At 39.1% G+C, this 14891-nt stretch overlaps 1 protein-coding gene across 3 annotated transcripts in view; it reads right to left on the bottom strand.

Annotated features, from left to right (window-relative positions):
• kcnab1a (potassium voltage-gated channel subfamily A regulatory beta subunit 1a) overlaps positions 1 to 14891 on the bottom strand; it is a 132189-nt gene that overhangs the window by 21483 nt on the left and 95815 nt on the right. For all 3 annotated transcript variants that reach the window (XM_072461282.1, XM_072461274.1, XM_072461292.1), the window contains exons 3-7: positions 13298 to 13335; positions 5621 to 5700; positions 3961 to 4005; positions 1986 to 2030; positions 936 to 979 (exon numbers count right to left, since the gene is read on the bottom strand). In XM_072461282.1, the coding sequence (XP_072317383.1) occupies positions 936 to 979; positions 1986 to 2030; positions 3961 to 4005; positions 5621 to 5700; positions 13298 to 13335 (252 nt within the window). The remainder of the gene's footprint in view (positions 1 to 935; positions 980 to 1985; positions 2031 to 3960; positions 4006 to 5620; positions 5701 to 13297; positions 13336 to 14891) is intronic.

The raw sequence follows: 14891 nt of genomic DNA, 5'->3' as shown, positions 1-14891 counted from the left end.
ACTTAAATGGAGAACGAGGGAAAAGTCTTGCCGCTAAAATATGCTCTAAAGTACATTGATTTATGAAAAATGTCCACTGTTCATGTGACCAAGAAGTCAACAATGCACCGATTTCCTGTGCGGCATGAAAACAGCTTTTAATGTTCAGTAATACAACCAAAATAGGATTACCGGTACGTGGTGTAGTAGCACTTGGCTTCCGGAATAAGGTGAATATGTTCTATATTTAAATGTATAAATTGAAGGTTTCACAATATTAACACATTATAACATATAGTAAAAAAGACTCCACTGGATGATGTTTTAGAAATTAAGACGTTACAACTTGCATTTGAGAGTAATCTTCAATCTTATGGAAATGGTTTGAGCAGCAGCATTTATACTCTCCTGAGCTCTGATTGGTCCTTCTCAAAGGCAAACCTCTCCCTGTCCTTGTTTACAAATCTGACCATTTCACTCCTACAGCTTGGGTCATTAAAGACTATTGAGGTCAGACCTTATTAGTATTTGCCTGGTTTGTTTTCTGCCAGGGTCTTATGAGGCTATTGTAGACTGAGGGGTGTTTGTATCTCAGAACATAATTCCTATTCTAGGGTTTTCTAAACAAAAATAGCCTTCACTCTTCTTTCAAACATCCTTTCTCCTGCTTTTTAACCTTACGTGTGATTTGTGGCTCTTAGAGGAAGATTGTTTTTAGATTAGAAACATCTTTCTACAGAAACCTCACAGGCAACACAGGCGTTATAAATAAATGTAATTGGAATTGAAGTCTATACTGTATATTCATCAAACATGCCTTGCTCTGAAGCTTATACACCCTCTACTACTATAATAAATGTATGAAGGATTTGTTCTTAGAATGTTTAATTTTAGAAGCACATAACCTCCATAAATCACATGTGTATCAGCTGCTGCGCATTGGTGTATGTGTTTACCTTCTATAATGTGTTTCCGTGATAGCCCTCTCTCCGTCTCGGCTCTAAATGAGACAGAGACAAACAGCGTCAATAAAGCGGTCCGGAGTTGTACGATCAATCACTGTTTGACCTCAACAACCCGACGTGCAAGTTCCATGTGCAAATAAGAGCGTACAGTAAACAACTACAGGGAAGCTTGTGCGGGCAAAAGACGGGATGAATGAGGCTGTTATCAGTGAGCACAGGTGGACGTCACAAAGAAGAGATTTAACTTGTTTTGTTAAGATTTGCTTGGTGATTTCTATTGGAGCCCAGCCAGAGGAATTGTGTTGGAATTACACCAAAGAGTTTCCAGCCTTATGTTAAACCAGTAGATTTTAAGATCCTAAATACTGAACTCAGCAGTACGTTTATTGTTGTGGCTATGGACATTTGGCACATCTGGACAGTGTTGTTATGTTTTGATGTTCGATCCCGAAAAAGGATCTAGAAAAAGGAAAGACGTCTCGAAACATGTCGTATTCTTTGAGTTTTAATAGAAAATGTACAGCTGGAGAAGCAAATCAGAAAGATGTATGCGTGACTCGGGAATGTAAAAGTGCCAATATCATGCCAATGTACAGCGTTATGTTACAAATAAAACAATTGACCTAGGTTACATATGAAACAATAGAGTGAAACACTAAGGGCTGTTAAATGATAAATTAGGATTGCATCATGCACATTTAAATTACATGAAGCAAGTTAAGATAGAGGTTTTAATAACTAATAAGGCTGTATGATTTATCTCAACTATTCAGTTCAAGAAAAAAAACAAAGAAATGAAAATACACACACATCACGCTCATTTAACTAAAATAAATGAGGATGTATACACACAGTATGGATCTTTCAGAGTGAATTGAGTGATAAACTTGCACTTGTAATGAAAAAAAAGTGCAGGCAATTTAGCACCAACAAGCCAGAAAATTAGTAAACCCAAGCTAATGAAAACTAAAATTAGATACATTATTGATTGATTTTTGCAGTGATTTTTTTGTTTTAAGACACAAAGTGACTCATACTTACTTTCCTCCCCAGTAAAGTTTGGTCGTTATGACAAGACTGGATCGCCTGAGAAACACACAAAGATAAATGATCATAAAGTCAGAGCAGTGAATCTTATGTGGTCAGACATGACTCCAGGCCATCACACCGTGTGGCTCACTATAACATCCTGTGTTCACGCCATCGATCACAGGTGCTCTTTGCATCATCTTTTCTCACACAATGATGAAGAATATTACAACGAGGTTCTCTGCTCTGTTCAAAGTATCCAGGCAACTGAGGCTCCTGTCAACGTGACATTGTATTCATCCAACAATCGCTACAATTTTAATCTCTAGAAATATAATAGACGTTAAGCACCAAAACTGAAAATTGGACTTGATGTTTTCTCCATGATTTCAAAGTCTATTCACTTTCACCAAACTCATTCAGATCATTTCAGAGCTCCACTAGGACTTTGTAAAAAGCAGCCTTGATGTTGTTGTTAGCCTCATTTAAACTTCTTTACTACATGTGGTGCTTTGTATGCTTATTTTCAACAGTTCAATATGATTTTCTATGACAAAGTTATTTTAAAAAGCCTAAATAATGCATACATTTACAGAAAGCTCAACAAAACTGTTTTCAAGTGGATAAGGAAATATATTTATAATCAATCCCAGTTTGGTTTTATTGATGGTATTATTATTATTATTATTATTATTATTATTATTATTATTATTATTATACTGGAGACAAGGTGAGAGACAAGGTGGATGAGGACAGTACGCACTACCGCCCCCCTGTGGCACACCCCTGCACGCCTTGCTTGATCAAGATTGACACGTTGCTATGGCCACAACAGTAATCTTTGCTGATGATTTAACATCTAATTCAAATGTCATGGCACTAATGAACAATGCAGGATTATAAATGTATAGCAAATGGTTCAAGATTAACAAATGTGTTTTATACAAATTGACTAACTGACAAACTGACTGTGATTTAACTGACTGTAGCACTTTAAGATTTGTTTTTTAATAACAATACAATTCATTACTATTATTATAACTAACATATTCATGCAAATGTACATCATTGAACCTAATATTCTTCATAGTTATAATATCAATAGCTATCAAATTTGATGTAAATTATGTTTTAGGAAAATTTTAAGAAGTTCTTGATGTTTCATTGAATTTACAGCTTTGTTTTAATTAAACTTACAGAAAAGTAAATATATGTCATTTCTATCAATAGCTATAATTATTTGCTAGTTTTATTTATTTAGTGGAAACTTTAACATATATCCACACCATTATTCACACCAAGGTACTAACAAGTAGATGCTGCTTTGGGCCATTTGAGTTCAGAAATGCTAACAAGTTTAGATAGATAAAAACACAAATTCAGTTGCTTACAAGGAAAGATAAAACTAAGCATTTATGTCTACTTAGATGGGAGACGTTTTGAAAAATTAACAAACTGAATTGTTGTGTTGGAGATACACTAAATTAAAATGGAGCATATTGCCAATAATAAAACAAAAGCGCAGCAAAATAAACCTGTTGAAAACAATTAAATAAATAAAATAATAACCAAATTAAAGCCACATTTTAGCCACTGAGATAACTATCAATAGCACATCCTCCAGTGTCACAATTGCATAAGCACACATCACTACAACCTACTTCCAGATTTGGAGACGCTAACTATCATCCCTCTAATAACACTGTAAAAAAGCGCAAAGTGGATTTACCATAACAAGTTCCGATTGATTATAATTCTCGGTTACAAGTTCCGTCAATAACCCATTTGAAGTAACTCCCACGTCCTCATCAATAATACAGGCAGAACATGTTTAAATCAATCCGTGCCTACACACCGCAGGCCTGGAGACGAAGAACGCTTCCCTCACATCTGCAACTTAATCAAATGCCACCAATCTCTGCCTGTTGTAACACACGCTTTTCATCATTGTTTGGAATCATTTATAAAAAGCAATCTCGAATATTACCTCCAACATTTCTTCTTGATGATGTTTCCTAGAATGATCTCAGCCCTGCAAGGCAAAGACATCCCAGACAGCGTTATTCAATTGTACAAGTTCATAAACAGTATCATTCCAGCAAATTAAAAGCCTTCTTATTGTTTTTAGTTGCACGGCGTAATTGATTTTTGATTTGCTGTTTTCCACGGAGAATGATGAAGAGTGATTGAGCTGAAGCTGTTACTGGCCCCTCTGGGATGATGTAAGTTTTATGCAACTTTCTGACCCTAAGACCCAGCTAACTCCAGCGGTTCTCCAGCGGTCATGCAGGGAGAGTTTTTGAGCCACCAGAACGAGAAAGTACACGCTGTTTCTGAGCAGGGTCATTCAGATTTATTCTTCTGATGTTGGAACGTTATTATCATTTTGACCTTGCAGAAGTTTTAACAAAAAGTTCAAATATACTCAAAGTTGCTTGTTATTGTATTGCCTGAAACATTCCACAGTTTGGCAGGAAGGGTCAAGTTACAGATCAGATCTGTGGAGAGGCGGCGTCGCTCACACTAAGCATTCATGTTAGGTATATTTGAGCAAAGTATTGTAACTTTCTGGAGGAGGCATGTCACTTTTATGCCATAGTGTGCAAAATTATAGCCAAAGGAACAACATTTCCTTGGAAGGATGATATATCGATACCAAGATATTGATATAGACTCAGTACTCATTTGGGTATCGATATGTTATGCACATATCAACTCTAATTAACATAATCCTTAAGGCTAGGGATGCATTTTTGACATGTTAAGGCCTTTCGTCGCTGTTTTGTGTTAAACACCTTTGCCAGCAGATCATTGGACTCTTCCATCTGCGTCAGGTGTTCCGTTTGACCTTTAGGGCCTATCCATGGGCGTCAGAATGATGACACATCTCGACCGTATAATATGCAGCAGAAACCCAAGAATTGTGTAATATTATTTTGATTTCATTCATTCATCTTCTACCGCTTGTTCCCGTTAGGGGTTGCTGGTGACTGGGGGGACTAGGGTGACTGGTGGACGCGGGTGACTGGAGCCTTTCCAAGTGACTGGTTGTAGTAATACATATACTGTCATTATTGAAATGCCTTCACCCTTAAAGGCGTAATGGACGATTTGAGAACTGAAGCAGAAGTGGGCATGTGCATTTCCGCTGTAGGTGCATTCTATGATTGATACGTGGCAGGACTAATCGGCTGTCCATGCCACGAGGAAATGAGACTCCATTACACCTTTGAGATTAGACCAGTATCAAGTATTAGTATCGATATCAATAAAAAAAAATTGGTATCAGCAAGAGAAAGGAGGCTCCTCTAGGCCAACTATGAGTTAGGTTTGTGGCGGGGCAAGCTCGCTCACAATAAGGATATGTTTTTGTAGGTTTTTTCAGTGCAATAAAACCATACTGATGGTCAAAAACATGCTTATAATTTAGTCTATTTTTCGGTTAAAAAGTTATATGGTGGGGCTTTAGTATGGTAATTGAGGCAATAACATTTCCATGGAGACAAGCAGGTGGCGGACCTTCCACCATAAGTTAAATGGTGCACCCGTAAACTTCATCTAATTTGTTTTAGACAGATTTTTTTTTAACATTTCTAACAATATAATCCAAACAATATTTCAAACAAGAGTAGTCTTAGTTTCTTCACCTGCCCCCGGCGTAGACCTCGGCTGTGTCAAACAGGTTCACTCCGCTCTCATAGGCGATGGTCATGAGCTGCTCTGCCACCTGTTCACACACACAAGACCAACATCAGGGAGACCTTACACACACTCTTAATACATAATGATGATGAATAAAAGCAGTGTTTATGCTCAATTAATTCACCCTAACAAACATTTTATTAGTTTTTAATAAAACTAAATCAAATTGGAAATCATGATTGGTCTACCAAACAAGGAACATTTCTTTTTTTTTTTTTTGTCATCTCATGTTGCTTTAACAGAGAAATGATTGAACAAATATGAATATAAAAAAATGCAAACTCTTGTTGAAAATGTAATGCAGTCTGCTCACTATGGTACAACCACAATCACATGTATCCCTTATTTACAAATGCCGAGGAGGATAATAAATGTCTTCACCAACCGTATAATGAATTACCTCACATGATATTAATGACACCAAACTAAATATCAACCAGCTTTAGTATTAGATACATTACAACGATCAAAAGGCAAAAAAAACATAACACTGGAAATTCTGAAATGATAAATAAACAAGACTGTATCTCCATACACATGTAAATGATAGCTCCTGGTGGAATCATGGGTTCAGCTCAGGACTCTTACTGTAACTTATTCATGAAGGACAAGCAGGTCTGATGCATTTACATAGTGTACAGTTACCTGCTGCACATGAGAGCAGGGTTAACGTCACGGCGTGGAAGGCCTTGAGCTCATGTGCCTTCAAGTTACACGCTATTTAGCTCTTAATCCCATATACTGAGACATGTACTTGATAGTTGAGCTCAAAATACAGTACATAAATTAAAGGTGCACTATGTAACTTTTCTCTACGGGGTTTATCACCTGCTAGTCTCCAGGGAAATGTTATTACTTTGCCTGGAATGTCCTGCAGTATGGCAATTTTCAGCTTTTGTGGAGTATTTAATAGTTAGTACGGTTTTTAAAAATGTGTGGCTAAAAAGACCAGTCAATGTCCATTTTCCATCTTATTTGAGGATAATTGACATCAAATGATGTTGTATAACTAAGAAACATGTGATATTAAAATAAAATACTGCAGATCACTTCAGCAATTCCATTTAGTTGAACCAGCACAATCTCCCGGTCTATTCAAATAAAAATCCCAGGAGGTTTCTCTGAATGGTTTCTGATCTTCACTCATTCCGTCTCTGAGCCCAGAATAATGGATTTCCCCTGTGTGTAAAAGAAAAGACTGCAGGAAAAAGAAAATGAGCCTTATATTCTTTGTCTCAAGTGCTCTGTGGGAAACAATTCTTCTAAAACCTGTCTGGGGCAATAAAGACAAGCTGGCAGCATTTTGTGCCAAGGTAAGAAACTGGCATGGAACGGTAAAATGAAAGAAAGATGTTCAGGGGAAGCTACTGAGGCGGCAGTAAAACAAAAGCTTTTTCCTGTTTGGAGTAATGCAACTAGCTTTGAGAATCTAAATTAAATCCTGGCCAATTATTATTTTGTAAAACATATAAAACAGGAAGTAGCCCTCTGCTTACTGTAGCTAATCTGCAGCAACTTCACCACCAGACAATGCTTCAAATTGGATTAATAGCAATGTTTTCTGTACTGGGTGTAATGCATTTACATATAAATGGATGTGAAGAACACTACATCTTAACTTTATAGCTTCAGGAGAGGTGAGTAATGAAGTAGCAGTGTTTTTATACTGCACCTCTGTGTCCCCTGCACATGATATACCTGCTTTTGATCATGTTCTACACATTCTAGAATTTGATTATTTCAGATTTCGGGGCAGGAGACTATATATTGTAACTCTGGATAGACATTCACTCCTGTTTGTTTTTGCTGACCGCGGATAAAAGACGTCAGAATACATCTGCATGAGACATTTTTGTGAGTTTTTCGTGCAGTTCTGATTGGCTGCAGTGTATGTCATGTTTCTGGAGGTCTAAAAAAGCAGTGACATTCAGGTCAGGTTTATTAGTCAGGGCTCGAGACAGACTTCTGTGAGTAAGACTTTTACATCGAAGAACAAAGTGACTCATTTGATCAAACTTTTCACAGGCTTAGTCATCCAAAGACTTTCTTGTCCAAAAGGAATCGGGCTGAGGTGGATTCAAGCTGGATGTTTGTAATGGCTGAAAAGATGGAGGAACTTTTAACCACATTGTTTTTCATGTTAATTATTTCATTAACCTACAGTATAATCTAGAGAGTATGGGTGTTCATGGTTAACCTATTTACCTCTGAAGGCTTGTGAATACATTTTTCCCGGTTAACTGGTGTGTTTAATTTGCCTAATCTAATATATATTATTGTAACACACATTTGCACCAGAGAGCGCAAACGTGGCCTCATGCAACTGTAACACCTCTGGATGAAAAATAAGTTTGATGAAACTGCAGTATTTATGGAATTATATGAGGTTTATTTAACTTGGATCTCATGTTGGTGAAGGAGAAAGACAGGTGTATTTCGCTTGTTTTATTTGTTCAAGCTAAGGTAAGCGGCTTACACAAGCAACTTCCCCCTGTTTATTGAAGTGTTTAAGTGTTTTTATTAATTATCAGGTCCAAACAGTGCGTTGAAATAGCGTTTACAGATGCTTTCATTCAGGTGTGTTGTCAACAGTTTAAAGACTTGTTTGTCTCTCTGCTCTGTGTCTCCTCTCGTAATGCATCGTGGGCTATAATAAATCACTAAATCACTCATCTAGTGACCAAAGCAACAAAAAAGCCCTGCGCTAATCGGTTTACAGACTATTAACCACGAAAGGCTCTAACTGACGGTAAAAGAAAAGAAAACGTTTATCCTGGTAGTGAGCTTGTATGCTTTAAGATAGAACTCCTTACAAAAATGATATACACATAATAATACAAATCCACAAATTTAGCAATGATTACACTCAAAAAGTCAGTTATGTGTATTTTAGATGTATACAAACATTCTATAAAATGGAAAAAATATGAAGAAGAATTTCAGGTTGTGAAAATAGTTAGAATAGAGTGAATAGTGTGTAGAGGTTTGAGCTTACAATAGTAGTAGAGCATAGTATTCTTATTCTACCTCATTACAAAAGTATACTTATTAGCTTTGTGTAATAATTGCAGTAATGTTACGCATGTTATCTCCAATGCGCAGCTGTGTATTTCAACTGAACCAAATGATGCACCAGAATTCTGCACCGCTCTCCTCCGCTCAGCACATTTTCTGCTTTATTCCTCTGTATTTGACCTGGGCAGCTCTGTCTCTGCCTGTTCCCCCCCCAATAACAGCTCACACATTCAAACACAGGCGCAAAAGCCCCACCGCAGCAGCCACCTCCCACGCTCTGCCCACACGACCTTGAAACACTTTATGACAGCGCCTGATCTCCCTTCATCGAACTTAACTCTGACAAGATGGGTTTTCTTCGAACTCCCTCTGTGATTTATGGTTACACTTGTGGCTCTTCTGGATGAGTAAGCGGCAGCATCCGCACTGGCCCTGTGAACTCTCAGTCAGGCCAAGTATCACCAGCCCAGCTAAGATAAACATCCACCCACCTGATAGGAAGGGTTGGGAAGTAAAGATTGATTTGTTGTTGAGAGGAAGTTACAGTATGTAGGCTACCATTTGAATATTGTTGTGATAAATGTACATTGTCTGTCCTAAAATTAAGTCACCACTCAACTGAGCAAGGTCCTCTCCTCCTCTAACTGCTGCATGGGTGATGATCTTTCAGTGTTTTAAACCAAACTTATGCAGTGAATGGCTTCTCATTTCTGAAACAACCATGTGGAAAGACAAATCTTGTGGTCATGGAAAAGAAGTCAGTGTGTTTGAGAAGAGTCAGATCATTGGCATCAAGCAGAGAAAACATCTAAAGAGAAGCAGAGACTAATCTACTACAGCTCTGAACCCCAGTAAGAGTGTTTGGGACGAGCTGGAGAAGGCTTTGTGCAGTGGTCACTCTCCATCATCAACACAAGATCCGTGTGAAGAATAACGCAACACTGGATGAAATAAATATTTTAATCTTGCAGAAGCTTATTGAAACTATGCCACAGCCTTTTTTCCTGGCAGTGTATTTTGTCCATTACTATGCATCTTATGGTTTGTGCATAGTTTAACATGGACAAAGCTTCTCCTTTACACATCTGCTTTTCTTTCTGCTCGGAGATCATTGTCGTAATGAGGCCAGGGCCAGTGCATTGAGCAGAAGACACTGTGCACTAGTGCTGCCTAGTGCATTCTGTTAAAATAGCCTCGGGTTTGTGTTCAGTGAGGCTCTCGCAGCCAGGATTATGTGTGATATCGACTTTTGTTTTGATCAACTTCTCCAAAAGCCCTGAGTAATAATATCTGTGTCTTGGATCGCTTACCTCTTCAGATCATGAGCCATGTTTTTAAAGGGGATATATTACGCTATCAACTTTAATGAGCTTTAAACCTTGCGGTGTTTCCAGATCATAATTTTGCCTAAAGTTGTATTTTGATTGATTTCTTAATGTTTGAGTAAATCCTGTATTTTCCTGCAACTGAAGCTCCAGTGCTCAGAAAAGTCCTGTTTTCACCTACCCCCTATCCCCACCCCCATTCCGATAACAACTTGAGATTAATTGAAATAGAGTGACTTGCATAGGGTTCTGAAATGATACTTTCAAAAATAAAAACATGTTAATGCTTGTTACAGCAAAATGCCAATGGCCTTTTCTATTACTAAACCCATTTTGGATTAGAATTTGGATCAATATTGGATCTATTCATGTTATAGTTCTATATTAACTACACATTATGCATATGTATATAAAGAAAAATATGAATATAGATAAAATTTCCTCGAAAAAAAATGGAAATGTATTTGAATTCCTTTTGTTGCCCAAGAATCAGCACAATTATTTATCAAAATAATCACAACTGTTCAAAAATACTTTTTACTCTTAAAGTATATTTTGAAACAGGTACTTCAAAACTTTCGCTTAAGTAGTTTTTTGTGATACTTTTACTTTAACTGTATCTGTACTTTTACTTAAATAAGATAATGGAGTACTTTTAGTGAAGAGTTAAAAGCTTATGTTCCCCTCTTGTATCCAAGTATAGACCTAGTTACCATGAGTTACATAAGTCGACTGTCTCCCTCATCCCCCCTCCCTCACCCACCACTGTGACTGCAGGAAACTAACATCACAAACACATGACCCCTGTGTCCTCTCTGTGTGCACAGGACAACAGCAAAACTTCCATTGGATCACCGCAGCCAAAACCGAGCTGCAGCAATTTCTCCAAAGTGGCCCATTACGGCGTTAATAAAAGATGAGTAAATGTGAGAGAGATACGGCTGTTGGCAGAGAGCGCCTGCAGGAGGTAACAGTCTGTCACAGAGTCTGGTGTCATAGAGTCCGTCACAGAGTCCTTCACAGTGTCCTTCACAGTGTCCGTCACAGTGTCCGTCACAGTGTCCGTCACAGAGTCCGTCACAGAGTCCGTCACAGAGTCCTTCACGGAGTTCGTTACAGAGTCCTTCACAGAGTCCGTCAGAGCCTGTCACAGAGTCCGTCACAGAGTCCTTCACAGAGTCTGTCACAGAGTCTGTCACAGAGTCCGTCACAGAGTCCGTCACAGAGTCCGTCACAGAGTCCGTCACAGAGTCCGTCACAGTGTCCGTCACAGTGTCCGTCACAGAGTCCTTCACAGAGTCCGTCACAGTGTCCGTCACAGAGTCCTTCACAGAGTCCGTCACAGAGTCCGTCACAGAGTCCGTCACAGAGTCCGTCACAGTGTCCGTCACAGAGTCCTTCACAGAGTCCGTCACAGAGTCCTTCACAGAGTCCGTCACAGAGTCCGTCACAGTGTCCGTCACAGAGTCCTTCACAGTGTCCTTCACAGTGTCCGTCACAGTGTCCTTCACAGTGTCCGTCACAGTGTCCGTCACAGTGTCCGTCACAGAGTCCGTCACAGAGTCCTTCACGGAGTTCGTCACAGAGTCCTTCACAGAGTCCGTCAGAGCCTGTCACAGAGTCCGTCACAGAGTCTGTCACAGAGCCTGTCACAGAGTCCGTCACAGAGTCCGTCACAGAGTCCTTCACGGAGTTCGTTACAGAGTCCTTCACAGAGTCCGTCAGAGCCTGTCACAGAGTCCGTCACAGAGTCCTTCACAGTGTCCGTCACAGAGTCCTTCACAGAGTCCGTCACAGAGTCCTTCACAGAGTCCGTCACAGAGTCCGTCACAGTGTCCGTCACAGAGTCCTTCACAGTGTCCTTCACAGTGTCCGTCACAGTGTCCTTCACAGTGTCCGTCACAGTGTCCGTCACAGTGTCCGTCACAGAGTCCGTCACAGAGTCCTTCACGGAGTTCGTCACAGAGTCCTTCACAGAGTCCGTCAGAGCCTGTCACAGAGTCCGTCACAGAGTCTGTCACAGAGCCTGTCACAGAGTCCGTCACAGAGTCCGTCACAGAGTCCTTCACGGAGTTCGTTACAGAGTCCTTCACAGAGTCCGTCAGAGCCTGTCACAGAGTCCGTCACAGAGTCCTTCACAGAGTCTGTCACAGTGTCCGTCACAGAGTCCGTCACAGAGTCCGTCACAGAGTCCGTCACAGAGTCCGTCACAGTGTCCGTCACAGTGTCCGTCACAGAGTCCTTCACGGAGTTCGTTACAGAGTCCTTCACAGAGTCCGTCAGAGCCTGTCACAGAGTCCGTCACAGAGTCTGTCACAGAGTCCTTCACGGAGTTCGTTACAGAGTCCTTCACAGAGTCCGTCAGAGCCTGTCACAGAGTCCGTCACAGAGTCTGTCACAGAGTCCGTCACAGAGTCCGTCACAGAGTCCGTCACAGAGTCCGTCACAGAGTCCGTCACAGTGTCCGTCACAGAGTCCGTCACAGAGTCCGTCACAGAGTCCGTCACAGAGTCCGTCACAGAGTCCTTCACAGAGTCCGTCACAGTGTCCGTCACAGAGTCCTTCACAGAGTCCGTCACAGAGTCCGTCACAGTGTCCGTCACAGAGTCCGTCACAGAGTCCGTCAAAGAGTCCTTAAATCCTTAGAGATGAGATTAAAATAAATACGGTTCACAAACAGTCCTCTTGTCACATAATGCATTTACATAGTGATGTAATGAAAATGAATAAAGCAAAATCAAAAGACAGAACGCCTCAAACCTTTTATTATTGTTCTTAAAATGAACTCTTTACATCTCTGTTTACTTATTTTTGCTTCTACAATTATTTTTCTTTTTCTTACAGTTGATAAATAGTAGATAAATAGTGGTAACAGAATAACGTCAACCCTACCGACATGAGGAGTGACGCCACAAATAATCGCTCGGGGCCACGCCTCCCCGAATTCTGAGAGTCAAACAAGCTTAAAATCGGGCAGAAATCTTAAGTGTGATGGATGGCACACATTTGGAAGATGCCATGTTTTATTAGTGCAAAGTAAATTCTCAAAAGCCAAACATAACTCATAAATGACAACATAAAAAATCAAGTTCGACATGTTAGTTTTGTAATAATACATTTGGGGATAGATAAAATGTATGCATGAGTGTATTTGTGCGGTTTTGTGATGAGTAAGACTTGTGGCTTTTAATTAACTATGTATGACCGAGGAGTAATGAAGAAATGGAAAGGAATGGAGGAATTTCCCGAAAAGCTTTATAAACCAGTGTGTTCTCATCATACCTCATCTGTGATTTGTCCACCAAACGTCACCCACGTTCCTGCAAGAGAAAAACATAGCATTTTTTACAAGATAAAATACATTAATAATACGTTTGTCCTCATTATCATTCGTTAATTACAGACCCAATCTTTAGTTAGTTGACATATTTTCATATCTTGAGTCATGTTCATGGTCAGGAGTGCCTCGCTGGAGGATTATCCCATTGAGTTGAGCATCCAAACATAGGGAGAACATGCAAACTCCTCATGGTCTGGTGGTAGCAGACTTTGGAGGAAGAAATCATGAATGGGTTTGTGTAAAATTTAAATGATATTTATATTGAAAGTCAATATAGGGTCTTTATTTGGGTCCTGTATTGTCCTGCAACTGAGGCTCCAGCTTCCTGTTTCACTTATCCCCGCCCACATCCCTGTAATTGATTATTTGTCAAATTAAGACGCCCAGTGACATATGTAGAGTTCTAAAAAGCCACGTAGCCACTTTTCAAAAATATAAATAAAATAAAATATCTAAAGAACAATATTCTACTAATTGCCATTGACTGATAGTCTTGAACAGGAAGTCAATGACCATTTTAGATCAATATTGCGGTTTATAATGAACAAAATGTTAAATGAGGATCTACTTATGCTAAAGTTAAATACCAAGTTCCCAGGAAAAGCATTATATGTCCCCTTTAATAATAAGAGAACTAAATCTGAACAAAAGCTGTGCCATATAACCACTTCTTAAGGAGGAGAGGTTGCTGACCACTTTACACACATTGGATTTGAAACATCCGCTGAGCGTGTAAGAATCTGTGTTTACCGCCCTCTGCGACCTCCATGACCCCGTGTCTCCTCACATCATCTTTACGTGGAGACTCGTGCTCCTAATTGCCCTATGAAGGGTGTTGAAGGGCCCAGCTGCACCAGGTCAGGAGGCGCTAAATCCTCCAAACATGCCATAGCTTAAAATCAAATCAAATCAATTTATTTTTGTTTAGCTTGATTATGCATTGTTTTTATTCACAATATGAAAGTCATTTTTAGCTGAGGGATTTGGAGACACCTGTTGGTTTGAAGGTTTTTGGGTTCATAAAAAACGTGTGAGACTATTTGTCATGGTTTGGCGTGAGATACAAATATTGTTTTATTTGTTTGAATGAATACTGAAAATAGCTATTTTGACAGTTTTAAAAACTTTTTTAAAAAAACTAAAACTTTTTTTTAAACTAAAATTTGGTTGATGTGTTTTGATATTATCATGATTATTCACTTGTGTATATTATTAATTTCCTAATAGAGTTTTTCTATATTAAAAAGTTTATTGATAATTTGACCAACTTTGGACCAATTGGGACCTTTGGAGTTCGTGTGCCTTTTTTATTTAGATGTCTTGTCGTGGCTTTCTTTTGTCTATTTTCTCTTTGGTCTTGTTTTGTTTTCCTGTGTTAATTGTTTTTAAATCTTGAAAAATTTAAATGAAATGAAATAATTGTAGTGCTTTTGCATCTTACAAACAAACTAGGTCATCATGCACTGCAGGTACTTTCTGCCATCTGTAAACATTTCAGCAGGACTATGAAGACTCCACTGTTAATCCACTGTTACA

This window comes from Eucyclogobius newberryi, unplaced genomic scaffold (assembly GCF_026437365.1).
Source record: "Eucyclogobius newberryi isolate DKJ021-1_F unplaced genomic scaffold, fEucNew1.0.hap1 SCAF_10, whole genome shotgun sequence".
Classification (NCBI taxonomy): Eukaryota; Metazoa; Chordata; class Actinopteri; order Gobiiformes; family Gobiidae; genus Eucyclogobius; species Eucyclogobius newberryi.
This window is presented reverse-complemented; position numbering and strand designations above follow the sequence as displayed.